Source organism: Protomyctophum bolini (assembly GCF_963924005.1).
Source record: "Protomyctophum bolini genome assembly, chromosome: 20".
In the NCBI taxonomy this organism is placed as follows: Eukaryota; Metazoa; Chordata; class Actinopteri; order Myctophiformes; family Myctophidae; genus Protomyctophum; species Protomyctophum bolini.
In genome coordinates, this window is record NC_137881.1 from 25842051 (window position 1) to 25854179 (window position 12129).

Below are 12129 nucleotides of genomic sequence, written 5' to 3' on the forward strand. Positions count from 1 at the left end.
CACACACACACACACACACACACACACACATGCACACACACACACACACTGACACACACTGACACACACACACACACACACACACACACACCCACCCACACACCATGTGCTTTTCCTGGGTTCCATCATAACCCGCAGTTGTGTTGGCTGACTGGGTGAGTATCCGGCTGCATGTGTTGTGATGCCACTGCATGTGTTTATGAAAATGAAGACAGATCTTTGTCATATTTTATTCATTTTTTAAATAGTTTAATATGTAGGCCTATTCGTTCAGTTTTTGTCACTTATAATATAAGTGAATAACTATAGTCATATTATGGCTATAGTTATTCTATTATTACCAGTAGCTCGCGTGCACTGGCCCCCGTGTCTTGAGTGTACAGGGTTTGATTAGGTCAGATCAACATATGGAATGTCGGAACAGGTCAACTCCATACATGGAGATCTATCTGAAGGGTGGCAGCGGTGGCAGTGTCTTGAGTGCAGGCAGGGTTTGATGAGGGCACAGGTAGGGCTGCACAAATAACTGTGGGGCAAGCACGTCTAGAGTTTAAATTGACAGGTATCAGTCAAAAGAGAGACATCAAAGAGGAAAGATGGATGGGGAAGGATCAACATTATGTAATGTCAGAACAGGTTCTGACATACATCCATATAGGACTAATTGCGACAACAGGTCGCATTTACTATGATATGATGGGTCCTGGGCCTGGTGACAGCAGGAGTGGACCTGGTGAGACGTAGGAGGGGCCGGGACAGGAGACAACCCACAGAGCCTAGTCCTTCAATGTGCCAGAAGCGTATACCTTCCAGGTTAAATTGGTCCACTCCTGAGGCTGACCAAGAACTCCTACAGAAGGGGGAAAGTGGTCACAGCGCAGAGTAAAACAAAACACCTACAGGTGCATGGTCTCTGAGACCGACTATTTTTTTTAACAATGTGGGCTAAAATAAAGCCCATTTTAAATTCAACGCTTCATACGCATAGCTATAAGCCAGCCACACATCACATTGTACTTGTAGTTGTAGATCTGCTGTATACGCAATTTGTAAATAATAATACATAATTCCTAATAATTGTAATACACTGACTGCATCATACAGTCATGTCATGGTTATCAATATGTTTATGCTGCAGATACAGTAGGCCTATATGTGTTGTCACTGAGTCAGGCAGGCCGTATCATAACAATAATAATAGTCCGAATAATAATGACTAAATACAAATTTATGACATGAACAAAAGAGGGATGCCAAGTTTAGTGATTAAGCTACAATATTTTAACAAAAACAAACTCATACTCCTATTCAGTTCCATCATCCATGATTTGATCTTTCTCGCCATCTACTGGATGCTGCTCATCATTGCAGCGGGTAACTGCAACTCCCCCCTCCCGCAGCTCGCTCGCTCGCGACAAGGGGCTGCCACTTCTCCCTCGCTGATTGGTCCACACTAGACGACACGCCCACAACAACACGGAAGTGAGCGGTCAACAACTGTAATACAGTGAGTGTAGTCAGTGAGAGACAGTGGATGGAGGGCAGAGCAGACTAGGCAGGAGACATGCAGGCGTAAATCAAACGAATAAACGGCATATTTAAGGCATTATTTTGTATTTTCCATGCACGCGACATAATGATCGCAGCGGTGGTGTTGTTCACGGTGTGGCTGCAGGTCGCCCCAGCGGCTGCCGCCGGGAAGAAGGACGTCGGAGCGGTGGCCGCTGACGACGAGTGGGTCCACCTGCCAAACAGATGCGAAGGTAAATAATAATTATTATAATCTAATACACAAAATGACTACTTTCTACGTGACCATACAAGCTGCCATGAGCAGATCTACAAGCTCACAACGCGCGGCGAGCTTGTCTGCTCATGATGTCACAGGGTTACATTCGATCTCTTAATCGATGCACATTGAGTTGAAATCAACATCCGTTTGTGTTTCGTCGTACAAACGTTGTTTATTTTTTATTTTTAATATGCAATGGTGCCAAAAGCGATAACACAAAAAACTTGTTTACATTGTAGGCTGTGCATTCAATTCATATAGACATTATAGACACAAATATATCAGACATCATCAACATATGTATACAGTTCGGATTGGGGGGGTCAATTCTGGTGTTAAACTTAGACAGTTAATAAGACTGTTAAGACCATGCAGTTACAATTTGAAATCAGCATTCAGTTACAGTTGATGTTGTGGTTTGATTTCTAACTTTGTCTCGTCTGTGTGTGATGATAATGATGATAATCTAGGTCAAATGTACCGCATAGGGCAGCATCTCTGAGGCGGCCTGCTTATAACTGTATCCCTATAATAGACAACCTAATCTTACTTGGAGGAAAAACCCTGGGCCTCCACAGGCAATTTCATATGTATGTTGCTGTATAATGTGGCTGGGGTTTTCAATGGTTTTGGAGTGGACCTCTTAGTTGAGAGAGAGCTGAACAGGGACCCCCACGATATTGTGTAAAATTGTGTTAGATTAAACATTTTCATAGATTTTATGGATAGCTTCATAGACTTGTTTGACAGCGCTGTCAATATGTAGCGTTGTGGATTCATGTTAATGTGGTATTTTCAGACGGTCGGTTCACCACTTGATACTTAGTAAACTTGACCTTATCTGTACTTGGTCTGCTCTTTCCCTCTGGTGAGACTGAGTGGATTCTACACCAAACCTCTTTGCTGAAAATAGCCAATTTGCTGGTTTTGGCTAACGTTCTCCTCAGAATAGGGATGCTGGGGTTCAAGTGTAAAATAAAATAAAAAATCCAAACTCACAAAGATTTGGCGCACAAATGACTCGATCGGTGATCTGCAATTTACCCGATCTGGAGAAACCGATCTTTTATACCATTTAAGTGGTATAAAAGTAAATCAGATATAGCATAATATCGTTTTGCATCTTTGTGACAGGCCTAAACATTCTCCCCTTCCTCCCCACACACAGGAACAGTTTTGACGTGGGTTTTGTTTTGGCATATATTAAGCAAAGTGTTGCAATTGCAGACCTATTAGATTATTATTATTGTCAAAATTAATGTTCAATCATGTTCTAATCATGTATACTTTACTTAAGACCGTTTTCCAAATATTTTCCTTTTTAACATGACAAACTAGCCAATTTTACTTTGAGGTGCCAACTCTTCCTTATTGGCCATTCTTCCAATATTAGCAGATTGATAACAATATTAGTGTTGTTCTCACATTGTGTGTGTTGTTCTCACATTGTGTGTGTGTGTGTGTGTGTGTGTGTGTGTGTGTGTGTGTGTGCGTGGGTGTCCAGTGTGCAAGTTTGTGTCCATAGAGATGAAGTCGGCGTTTGATGAGACGGGGAAGACGAAGGAGGTCCTGGGGACAAACTACAATTTCATAGATGACAACAAGGGAACGCCGCCAATCAAATATGTCAAGTCGTAAGTGTTTGTGATGATGATTGGGGTGGTTGATGGGTTGATACTGGCGGATAGATTCCGAATCGCTGGCCAATCGGAGAGGAGAATCAATTTGCACAATTTAAGTGTTTTAAACGGGGATGGAGTGCAATAACAATAGTCTGCTTCCTATAGGCAACCGCACTAACAAGTACCCAGGACCTTTTTGTGTTATACTTATAGCCTTGATAATGTCTTGCTGTGCCATGTTCTGACTAATACAAGTATTCAATCAAATCACATGCTACAGTGTTGTTGAAGTCTGGAACATATGAATACAACTTACATTTCAGTTTGGCTTTTAGGCTTTGAAGTGGCACAGGGCAGATATGACGAATAACCTAAAACAATTACTGACACGTTTAATACAAAAAAAATATATAAATAAACTTCAATGGGTGCTTACAAATGTGCCTGTTGCTAAGAATAAACCAGGCAGATAGATGGCTTGTGACTAGTACATTCAACTTGAAAAGAGATGGATGAATGGCTTGATACTAGATTGATCGATACCTACATACTGTAGGTGTCTTTTGTGTCTCAAATACAGAACATGTTCCACAAGTCTTCCTCTGGGGATGATGGTATTTCTGCTAGAATAGAGAAGTTGTACTCTGTGTGTGTGTGTGTGAGTGATACGCTTGTGCATGCGAGAGATAAAGTGTGTGCATGTGAGAGCAGATGTTTTAGTATTTGTAGAAGATGTACTGTATTGTTGATGTTTCGTTGTCACCATAACTGTGAGTTTGTTTATGAGAAATTCTTGATTGTGTGTGTGTGATCAGCATGGAACAACCTCTGTGCAAATGTTCCACAATGACCCCTTATAGCGCCACCAGGAGGCAGAGTTCATTGATGTGGAAAACTTGTCTTCGCACTATTTCCATGCAATGTCCTCTGTTTCCTACTTTCTCACCATTCATCCCCTACCATGTGTGTGTGAAGGCTTTTACTTCTGCTTTCAGCTGTGAATGTTTAACTGAAGAACTCTCTCTCTCTCTCTCTCTCTCTCTCTCATACAGAGACCTGAGGTTTATTGAGGTTGTGGAGAACGTGTGTCAGAGGCTGACCGAGTACAGCCTCCACAAGGAGCGGTCAGGCAGCAACCGCTTTGCCAAGGCAAGTGTGTTTAGTGCGAGGTCGCTTTTCGCCCTCAGGCGTCTTACTGGTATAGACTCAGGGTTTAAGTGGTACTGAATTGCAGCTCAACAAAAGCAATTTCATCCTGGTGTGTGACGGAGGACAATTTCACGATGAATTTAAATCTCTGCGATCCGATTGTTGAGAGCATTTCTTTATCACAACAAACGATAATACCTACCAGTAAGACGCCTGAGATATGGGGGCTTTCCCCATGTATGAGTGACGTGACAAAAAACGCAAGGTTTCATAGTTACTGTAACTGCGACCTTCGGTCGCAATTATCGTCTCATTCCTAGTTGATACTACTTAACTAGGTGCACACAACCCTAAATAAAAGTCAATTTATAATAGAAGTGTGTGTCTCTCTGTAGGGCATGTCGGAGACCTTCTCCACCCTCCATGGTCTGGTGAATAAAGGAGTGAAGGTAGTCATGGACATTCCCTATGAGCTGTGGAACGAGACGTCTGCTGAGGTGGCCGACCTGAAAAAGCAGGTAAATTATGTAATGGTAACTTTAACCCATTTAGACCTGAGGACGATTCTACACATGCCTTCTAAATACCAGACAGTTTTCAGAAAAATCCATGTTTTCTATGTCAGTGGTTCTCAAACATTTTCATGTCAAGGACCCCCAAAAATATATGTAATTGGCCGCCGACCCCCGTCTGAAAATATGTTGTTCCAGGGACCCTCCGGAAGCAAAGATTTGAGTTAAAGATGGAGTGCCACAATTTTTGTTTGACCCTCGACAGTCAAACGTGCCAATGAAAAAAACAATAATTTAGTGAGATCACATTATCAACCCCTCTCCTAACCCCTCCCCCTTTATCATACAACTACAGCTGTGGGTGCGGCTTAAGTTCAGGTGGATCACCATTCACCAGGCAAACCAGGCATACTTAATGAACTGGTGGGGGTGCCCACATAAAAACGACATTTTAACAAAGTGTGTGTGTGTGTGTGTGTGTGTGTGTGTGTGTGTGTGTGTGTGTGTGTGTGTGTGTGTGTGCGACAGTGTGACACGATGGTGGAGCAGTATGAGGAAGTGATTGAGGACTGGTACAAGGGCAATCAAAAAGAAGACCTTACCTCCTATCTATGTGAGAAACACGTTCTCAAAGGAAAGGACTCAGGTACACACAACACACACACTCTCTCATATCCTGCTTCTGTGATTTGTTCAGGATATTTTAATCCACTGTATGACCAAAAAAAACCTTTTCTAGTTTGTGTTTCCAATTGGTGCCCATTGTTTCATTGAATCTTATTATGGCTACAGCCACAATGACGTGGACTAGACAAGCGTGTGCTTCCAATTCTGTGGCAACGGTTTGCAGGAGGCCACTTCCTGTTTCAGAATGACATTCATGGGGATTGTCTTTGGTGTGAAACGGGAAGTGGTCTTCCCCATGCACAAATGATATGCCGAGACGAGAACACATGAGTGACAGTCCTGGCGGTAATGACTTGAACCTAGGGTGACAACTGACCAGAGTTCATTTTAGGGACCGAAGTAAAGCTTGTGTGAGACGGGACAGAGTTAGCAACTTATTAAGTTGCTATTAAATGCCTTGATGTCATATTCGACCATAGTCCTAATATTACCTATCATTTTGTTATTAAACCCCTCTTTTGTTTTAAAATGCAAATGTTGTTCATGGGTGGTATAGGGCGACTTAGTACTGTAGCTAGCCCTAGACCTAGAGGAACATTTCTGATATGGCTTATAAACCATATCAATCTTGGTGGAAAAGAGATGATGAGAGAGCTTTACAACAGAACGCCAACTATTTGGGGACTAGCTATTTTGGGGCATTTGAGCCTGTCAGTCACAATGTGGGACAGGCTCTCAATTTGTGGGATTCCTGAAAAGTCTTGAAAATGAGGTACTTTCCCATGCAAAGGGGGACTTCTGGTCACCCTACTTGAACCAGTGGTTCTCAACCTTTCCAGGCCTCGACCGACCCAATATTGTGAAAGAAAGCTGATCTACAAGCTCGCAGCGCGAGAAGTTAGAACGCAAGGCGTTGTGATCTTGTAGATCAGCTATTTTCAATTTGTTCTGCCTTTTTTTTATATTATTTGACAATTTTGGTCAATGTTTGACCAGTTCTTAATAGTATATAGCATATTCGCCCTCAGCATCTAGGCATGCTAGTGTTCACGTTTTTAAGATTTCCAAGAACACTAATTCGTCACTGACCTTTGGGGCATAATGTGTATATAATCTCTTGCCAGATTAGATCACTTATGATCTTAATTCACTTCCCAGTCTGCGTAAATGGTACATTTGGCCTAAACACTTTATTTCCTCCATCCAGCCTGTCTGAGTGAGGACTGGAAGCCAGAGAAGAAAGGAGACACGGCCGCACTGTCGGAAGACAAGAAGAAAAAGAAGAAGGGAGCGAAGAAGGGCGAGGGCAGCACGGACGGAGAGAAGACGAGCAAGAAGAAGAAGGAAAAGAAGGCAAAGAAGAAGAAAAAGAGCAAACACCCTGTGCACAAGACGGAGGGAGGAGGAGGAGGGGGTTTGTCCTCGGACGAAGACATCCAGGGGAAGGCATCTCTTCCTGGGAAGAAGACGGAGCTGTGATCCCCCTGGACAGACCATACAACAAAACGAACTCTTCGGGTTTTTTAATCTGTACTCTTGGACCAGAACAGCTCGTTTCCGATGTATGAATGAACACGACCCCCTTTCCTACATGGCACTGAGATTGTCCTCGTTTACCAGTGTTATCCAATCAGAGTGCGAAGAAGAAGCTGCCGGTAAATATTTACCCCCCCCCCCTCCCCCTCCCCCCCTAGGAAGGTGGTTGTAGAGCTCCGGTCCCAGAGACCCAGGCTTCCTGTTCATGTCAGAGATCTAGGCTTTAGCTGGTATGTCTACTGGCTTTCACGTGGTCTCTTCTGGCTACACTTTGAGCCCGACCTCCGCCTAATGATAATGCTGCCGCGATTACACATTGAAGTAGACAATTGATTGTCTCACAAAATAATTGCGATTAATGATTTAATTGTGTTTGGGGAATTGAACAATGGAACTTATTTTTTTTTTAGGCTTCATGATCACAAATTGCAGATATGACAAATAAACAATCATACACAAAATAATAATAATGCCGACACGTGTAAGAATATTATACTATAAAACAATAGCGGAAATAGCTGATCTACAAGCTTACAACCCGTCACTTTGTGATGTGTTGTGAGCTTGTAGATCAGCCATTTCAAATTTTGGAAAATGTTTGAAATGTTTCCACTGACAATTATGCAAAAATAATTTAGATTATCTCAAGTCATTGCGAGTAGGTGATTATGCAATTGTGACAGGCCAGCGATTGGGATCGTACATTTTAATTCACCATTATCTGTACTGCTAGCGATCCGTGTTCCTTTCTACTTATGTGTTACTTTTCTATACTTAGATGGAAAGATGTGCCGACAACACACCACAACACATTGGTTTTTTTTATCGATTTTTCTTCACTTCTGCATGATACCCTACATAGTATAAACACTGTTGCCTCGGAAAACAAGGAAGTGTTTATCAAATAGAATCAATTTTCGGTTACTGCATTGTCTACTTCTCGCTTCAAATGGTTTCCTGAGAGCAATGTTTAGCTGTAAATTGCATTGTGCTTTTGTTCACACCACTGCCATGTCGTGTATGGTGCTCTGAGTCTTTGATCAGACGGTGGTCTGTCATAGAGCTCATCGGTCATTCAGAAATACCACACCGCTGAATTCAGTGATCAACCCGTCAGAATCAAGCATTCAACCAAGTCGTGTAATAAACAAAAGTAGTGAACACGCACGCAAGGAAATTCAATAATTAAATTCTCTTATCTTCCTTGTTTTAATGGTAATTAAACACGGACGCAGACATATTTGTGCACCACTGATTTGTTTGAAATGATGCGACTCGTCTCTCTACACATGATTTTTAGATGTCACAGACGTATCAGTAGAATCGTCAAGAATGAGATCTCTTGATTGTCTACGCAAAACTAGCTTTCACCCAGTGAACAGTGAAGTCCAGAGAAAAGCATCACTAGTATGGGTCCTCGAGACTGGAGCTGGAAATGACTGTTGCCACTAGCATACATGCATCTGGAAATATATGTCCCCCCCTTTTTTTTCTGGCCCCGTTATTTTTGTTGTATAATTATCATAAAAAGGGATGACAGCACCGGTTCATTTATCCCTTATCATAATGTGAAGTGTTGTTCAGTCTGTGCTTTGTTACAATCCTATTTTTAATACGGTTTATTTTGCATTCCTGTCTGAGGTCCAGTGTTTTTTATTACCAACCTGCATTTAAATAATTTCATCATCAACTTGATTATATGCAGTAGTTTTAAACTGAGAAACCAATAATATTGTATTAATTTATAAAATTGGAGTTGAGCAACTTTACAACATGTGTGTATACCGTGGCCTGTCTTTTGAAATATAAAACATTTTCATGTAGGGCTGTGCAGTATATTCATATATTGACAAATTTATATAGTGATATGGAACTAGATTGAGACTGCATGTAGTAATATGACATGACATGGGTGTCTTTTCCTGGTTTTAATGACTTTTTATACTGCAAAAATAGCACATGTAGACATGTTTTATTTTCGTCACAATACAATATTCTCGTCACTATCGATTATTGAGGAAATTCAGTGGTTTTCAACCAGTGGTCCGGGGACCACCAGTGGTCCTTGAGGTGTTTCCAGGTGGTCCCCAGCTAAATTATGGCAATTTGGTAAGCAAATGTACACTTATAAATCTTTAACTGTTGACAGTGTGAAATGATTAGATTTTACCCTCAAGAGTTAAATTATTGTTAACATCTGCATTAGAGTTACAAGAAGGCCACACAATTAGAGAATGTAGAATAATTGCTATTTTGATCAATGTTTGCCTGTTATGGTACCACATCAATACAGTATGGAATTGTGGACAAAATCTCACCATTTTAAGTCTTGGTTCTGAGAGGATAAATCTCATCAAATGGTGGTCAAATCCCTATTTCCCCATATTGTCATTTTGCTGGTTGTGTATGTGCTGCTATTTAAGTGTGTGGTTTTGAGTGCTGTCTGAGTGATTGACCAGCTGCTGCCGTTACTGTATGTCTGCCTTTTACAAATTCCAACATATTTTTTAACTTGAAGAGGATAATGCTGTTCTACAGAACTGCTCTTTGGAATCTTAAGGGACATGAAATAAAGTTATTAAATGTATTACTTATTGAAACATGAATTAGGTTTTCGTAACTTTCTTATTTGTTGCATAATTTGTCTTGATATGTTTCGTTTTGCTCCTTTTTGTTCTAGAGGTGTCTCTTGTCTATGTGGTTTCTTGTACCATTTTTATTTTCATTAAACATTGAGTTTGTGACATTATTTTGGTATGTGTGTGTTTATTTTTTATTAAAGTGTAAATGGGTTTTTCTTTCTTTTGTACTTTTTATACATTATTAAATCCTCAAATGATGAAAAACTGCGTGCTATAGTATGCCGTACGATATGGGCTATAGCCCATGGTCCAAAATGATGAAAAACGAGGATATTATTATTATATTTATCTCAGACTCAAGACAGAATATTTTGTTGACGGATAGGATTTTGTCCACAATTCCATACTGTGTGGATGTTGGTATAAGAGAAACAGGAGTTGTTCAGAATAATTCATTCTCCAATTCTGTAGACTGTAAATGAAGTAATGCAGGTGTTTAACAATAACTCTACTCTTAAGAGCGTACAATGAAACCAAATGGACCGTAAGGGTTTCATTTGGCTTCATTTTACACTCTCAAGCGTAAAAGATCTTATTTGTAGTAGTTAACAGTAGCACAATTAGAAATGTGCCCCCTATGGCCTGAAGAATAATGGCAGAATAGATATGATATGATAACACTTATTCAACACTGCAGAACATTTAAACAAACATGTGAGAAATAAAAATCACACCTGTGTGAAGTGAGGGTCACTCTTATCATTCATCATCTCATTCGGGCCAATCACAATTTGCGTCCTCACCTTCGTCATCAATAGTTGTGTTTACACAAACCCTCAGAGTGAGAGGCTAGCAACCCTCAAAAATAGATTTCTTCTGAAAATATCTACAAGCTGAGCTTGTAGCTTGGCCATTTTCACTATTTTTTAAACTGCCTGCTCTATTTTGAGGGGCACTGTCTTACACAAACATTAAATTCCCATTGACAATGAATGGACAATTTTACATCAGTGTCTGAGCAAATAGACATAGTGTCTATTATACATCATGACGATGTAGAGAGCACCCCTCACTTCTTTTTTTATACTATTTTAATAGGGTTATTAGTGGTTAATTTTTTTCTTCCTGGAAATAATGTCTGTGTTTCCGAGGCTAGTGTGGCTGCAGAGTAAAGCCACCATGTGCTAAAGGTGTAATCACAGAGCTATCTGGTCGTAGGACAGTGTCTACAAGAAAACATAAGTGGGTTTCAGATGAGCCGATCTTAATTTGTTAACTGGACAGTGTGACAATGAATTGAACATTTAGTGTAAACATACAACTACTGGACAGTGGACAGCAGTGAGACAGCATTTGACAGCCCTCCTGGGAGTAGCACCCAGATCGCGGCAGATCCCAACATATAGCTGGCATGTACTACCTACCAGGGCTTTGTTTGCTATGTCATCGCTACTTAGTACTTACCATCACTACTTGCATGTGACTAAATAAATTAAAATAGGGATGTGTTGCAGTGGTTGATAACGAACCGTCCAAAGCCTCAACTCTAAATATGACACTAGTTGGCAACATATGCTGAACACAGCATCCACAATCATGTACACTACACAAAGGCACCTACACATGCATGTCTCAAATAATGAATACACACAATCAGTACACCCTATAACAATCAATTCTTAGGATATTATTAGGCTAGCATGGATGGACACATAGCACACAACTTAGTACCTATTATAAAATCCCAGGTTGATCTAACAAATCAGTCCTGTGTGATCACCAACTCACCACAACTTGCCCTATTCTGCTATATTTGGTGATCTTAATTTAATTTTGGCCTACAGACAGAATAGCCCTGAAAAAAAAATCACTCTTAAACAACACAAGTGGTAGACTTAATCTACATGTTAATTTCACTCGTCCATATAATATTATGTTAAAATGTTATACCGGTACTTTCAAAAGTTTCAAAGTGTTTTAGCGGTCGGCTGCTCGGTTGCTAGGCAACACAGCACCTGTGTTGACGACAGTTTGGACCAATAAGCGGGACGCCTGTGCCAGCCCATGTGCCAGCCACGCACACGCTGGGCGCCTGTCAACCTATCACGAGCTTGGGTGCGGGAGGGGGAGGAGCAAATAGTCAGGTCCGAACGCACAGTGTACCAGAATTTCAGAAGACGTCGTGCCACCACCCTGACCAGCAGCACCTGTCCGCAACTAACTAGTTTTATAGAGATAGACTGTTGACTAGTCTGTCCCGGACTCCCGGCGCTGTTTTTCCTTTATTTTTTGACGGCATGGGTTCTCAG

General features: G+C 41.0%; 1 protein-coding gene across 1 annotated transcript; it reads left to right on the forward strand.

Moving 5' to 3' along the window:
• Positions 1-1480: 1480 nt before the first annotated feature.
• Positions 1481-9987, forward strand: cnpy3 (canopy FGF signaling regulator 3). The gene is made up of 6 exons (XM_080792119.1): positions 1481-1763; positions 3297-3426; positions 4467-4563; positions 4959-5081; positions 5604-5721; positions 6910-9987. The coding sequence occupies exons 1-6, from the start codon at positions 1637-1639 to the stop codon at positions 7179-7181; spliced, it is 867 nt and encodes a 288-aa protein (XP_080648245.1). The 5' UTR covers positions 1481-1636; the 3' UTR covers positions 7182-9987.
• The last annotated feature ends 2142 nt before the right edge of the window (positions 9988-12129 follow it).

What these genes read in the sequence shown, in the direction of transcription:
- cnpy3 (XM_080792119.1), top strand. Translation starts at nt 1,637, where the DNA reads ATGATCGCAGCGGTGGTGTTGTTCACGGTGTGGCTGCAGGTCGCCCCA. An exon ending in GCAGCAACCGCTTTGCCAAG is followed by an intron (nt 4,564 to 4,958) that starts GCAAGTGTGTTT and finishes GTCTCTCTGTAG; the next exon opens with GGCATGTCGGAGACCTTCTC. An exon ending in TGGCCGACCTGAAAAAGCAG is followed by an intron (nt 5,082 to 5,603) that starts GTAAATTATGTA and finishes TGTGTGCGACAG; the next exon opens with TGTGACACGATGGTGGAGCA.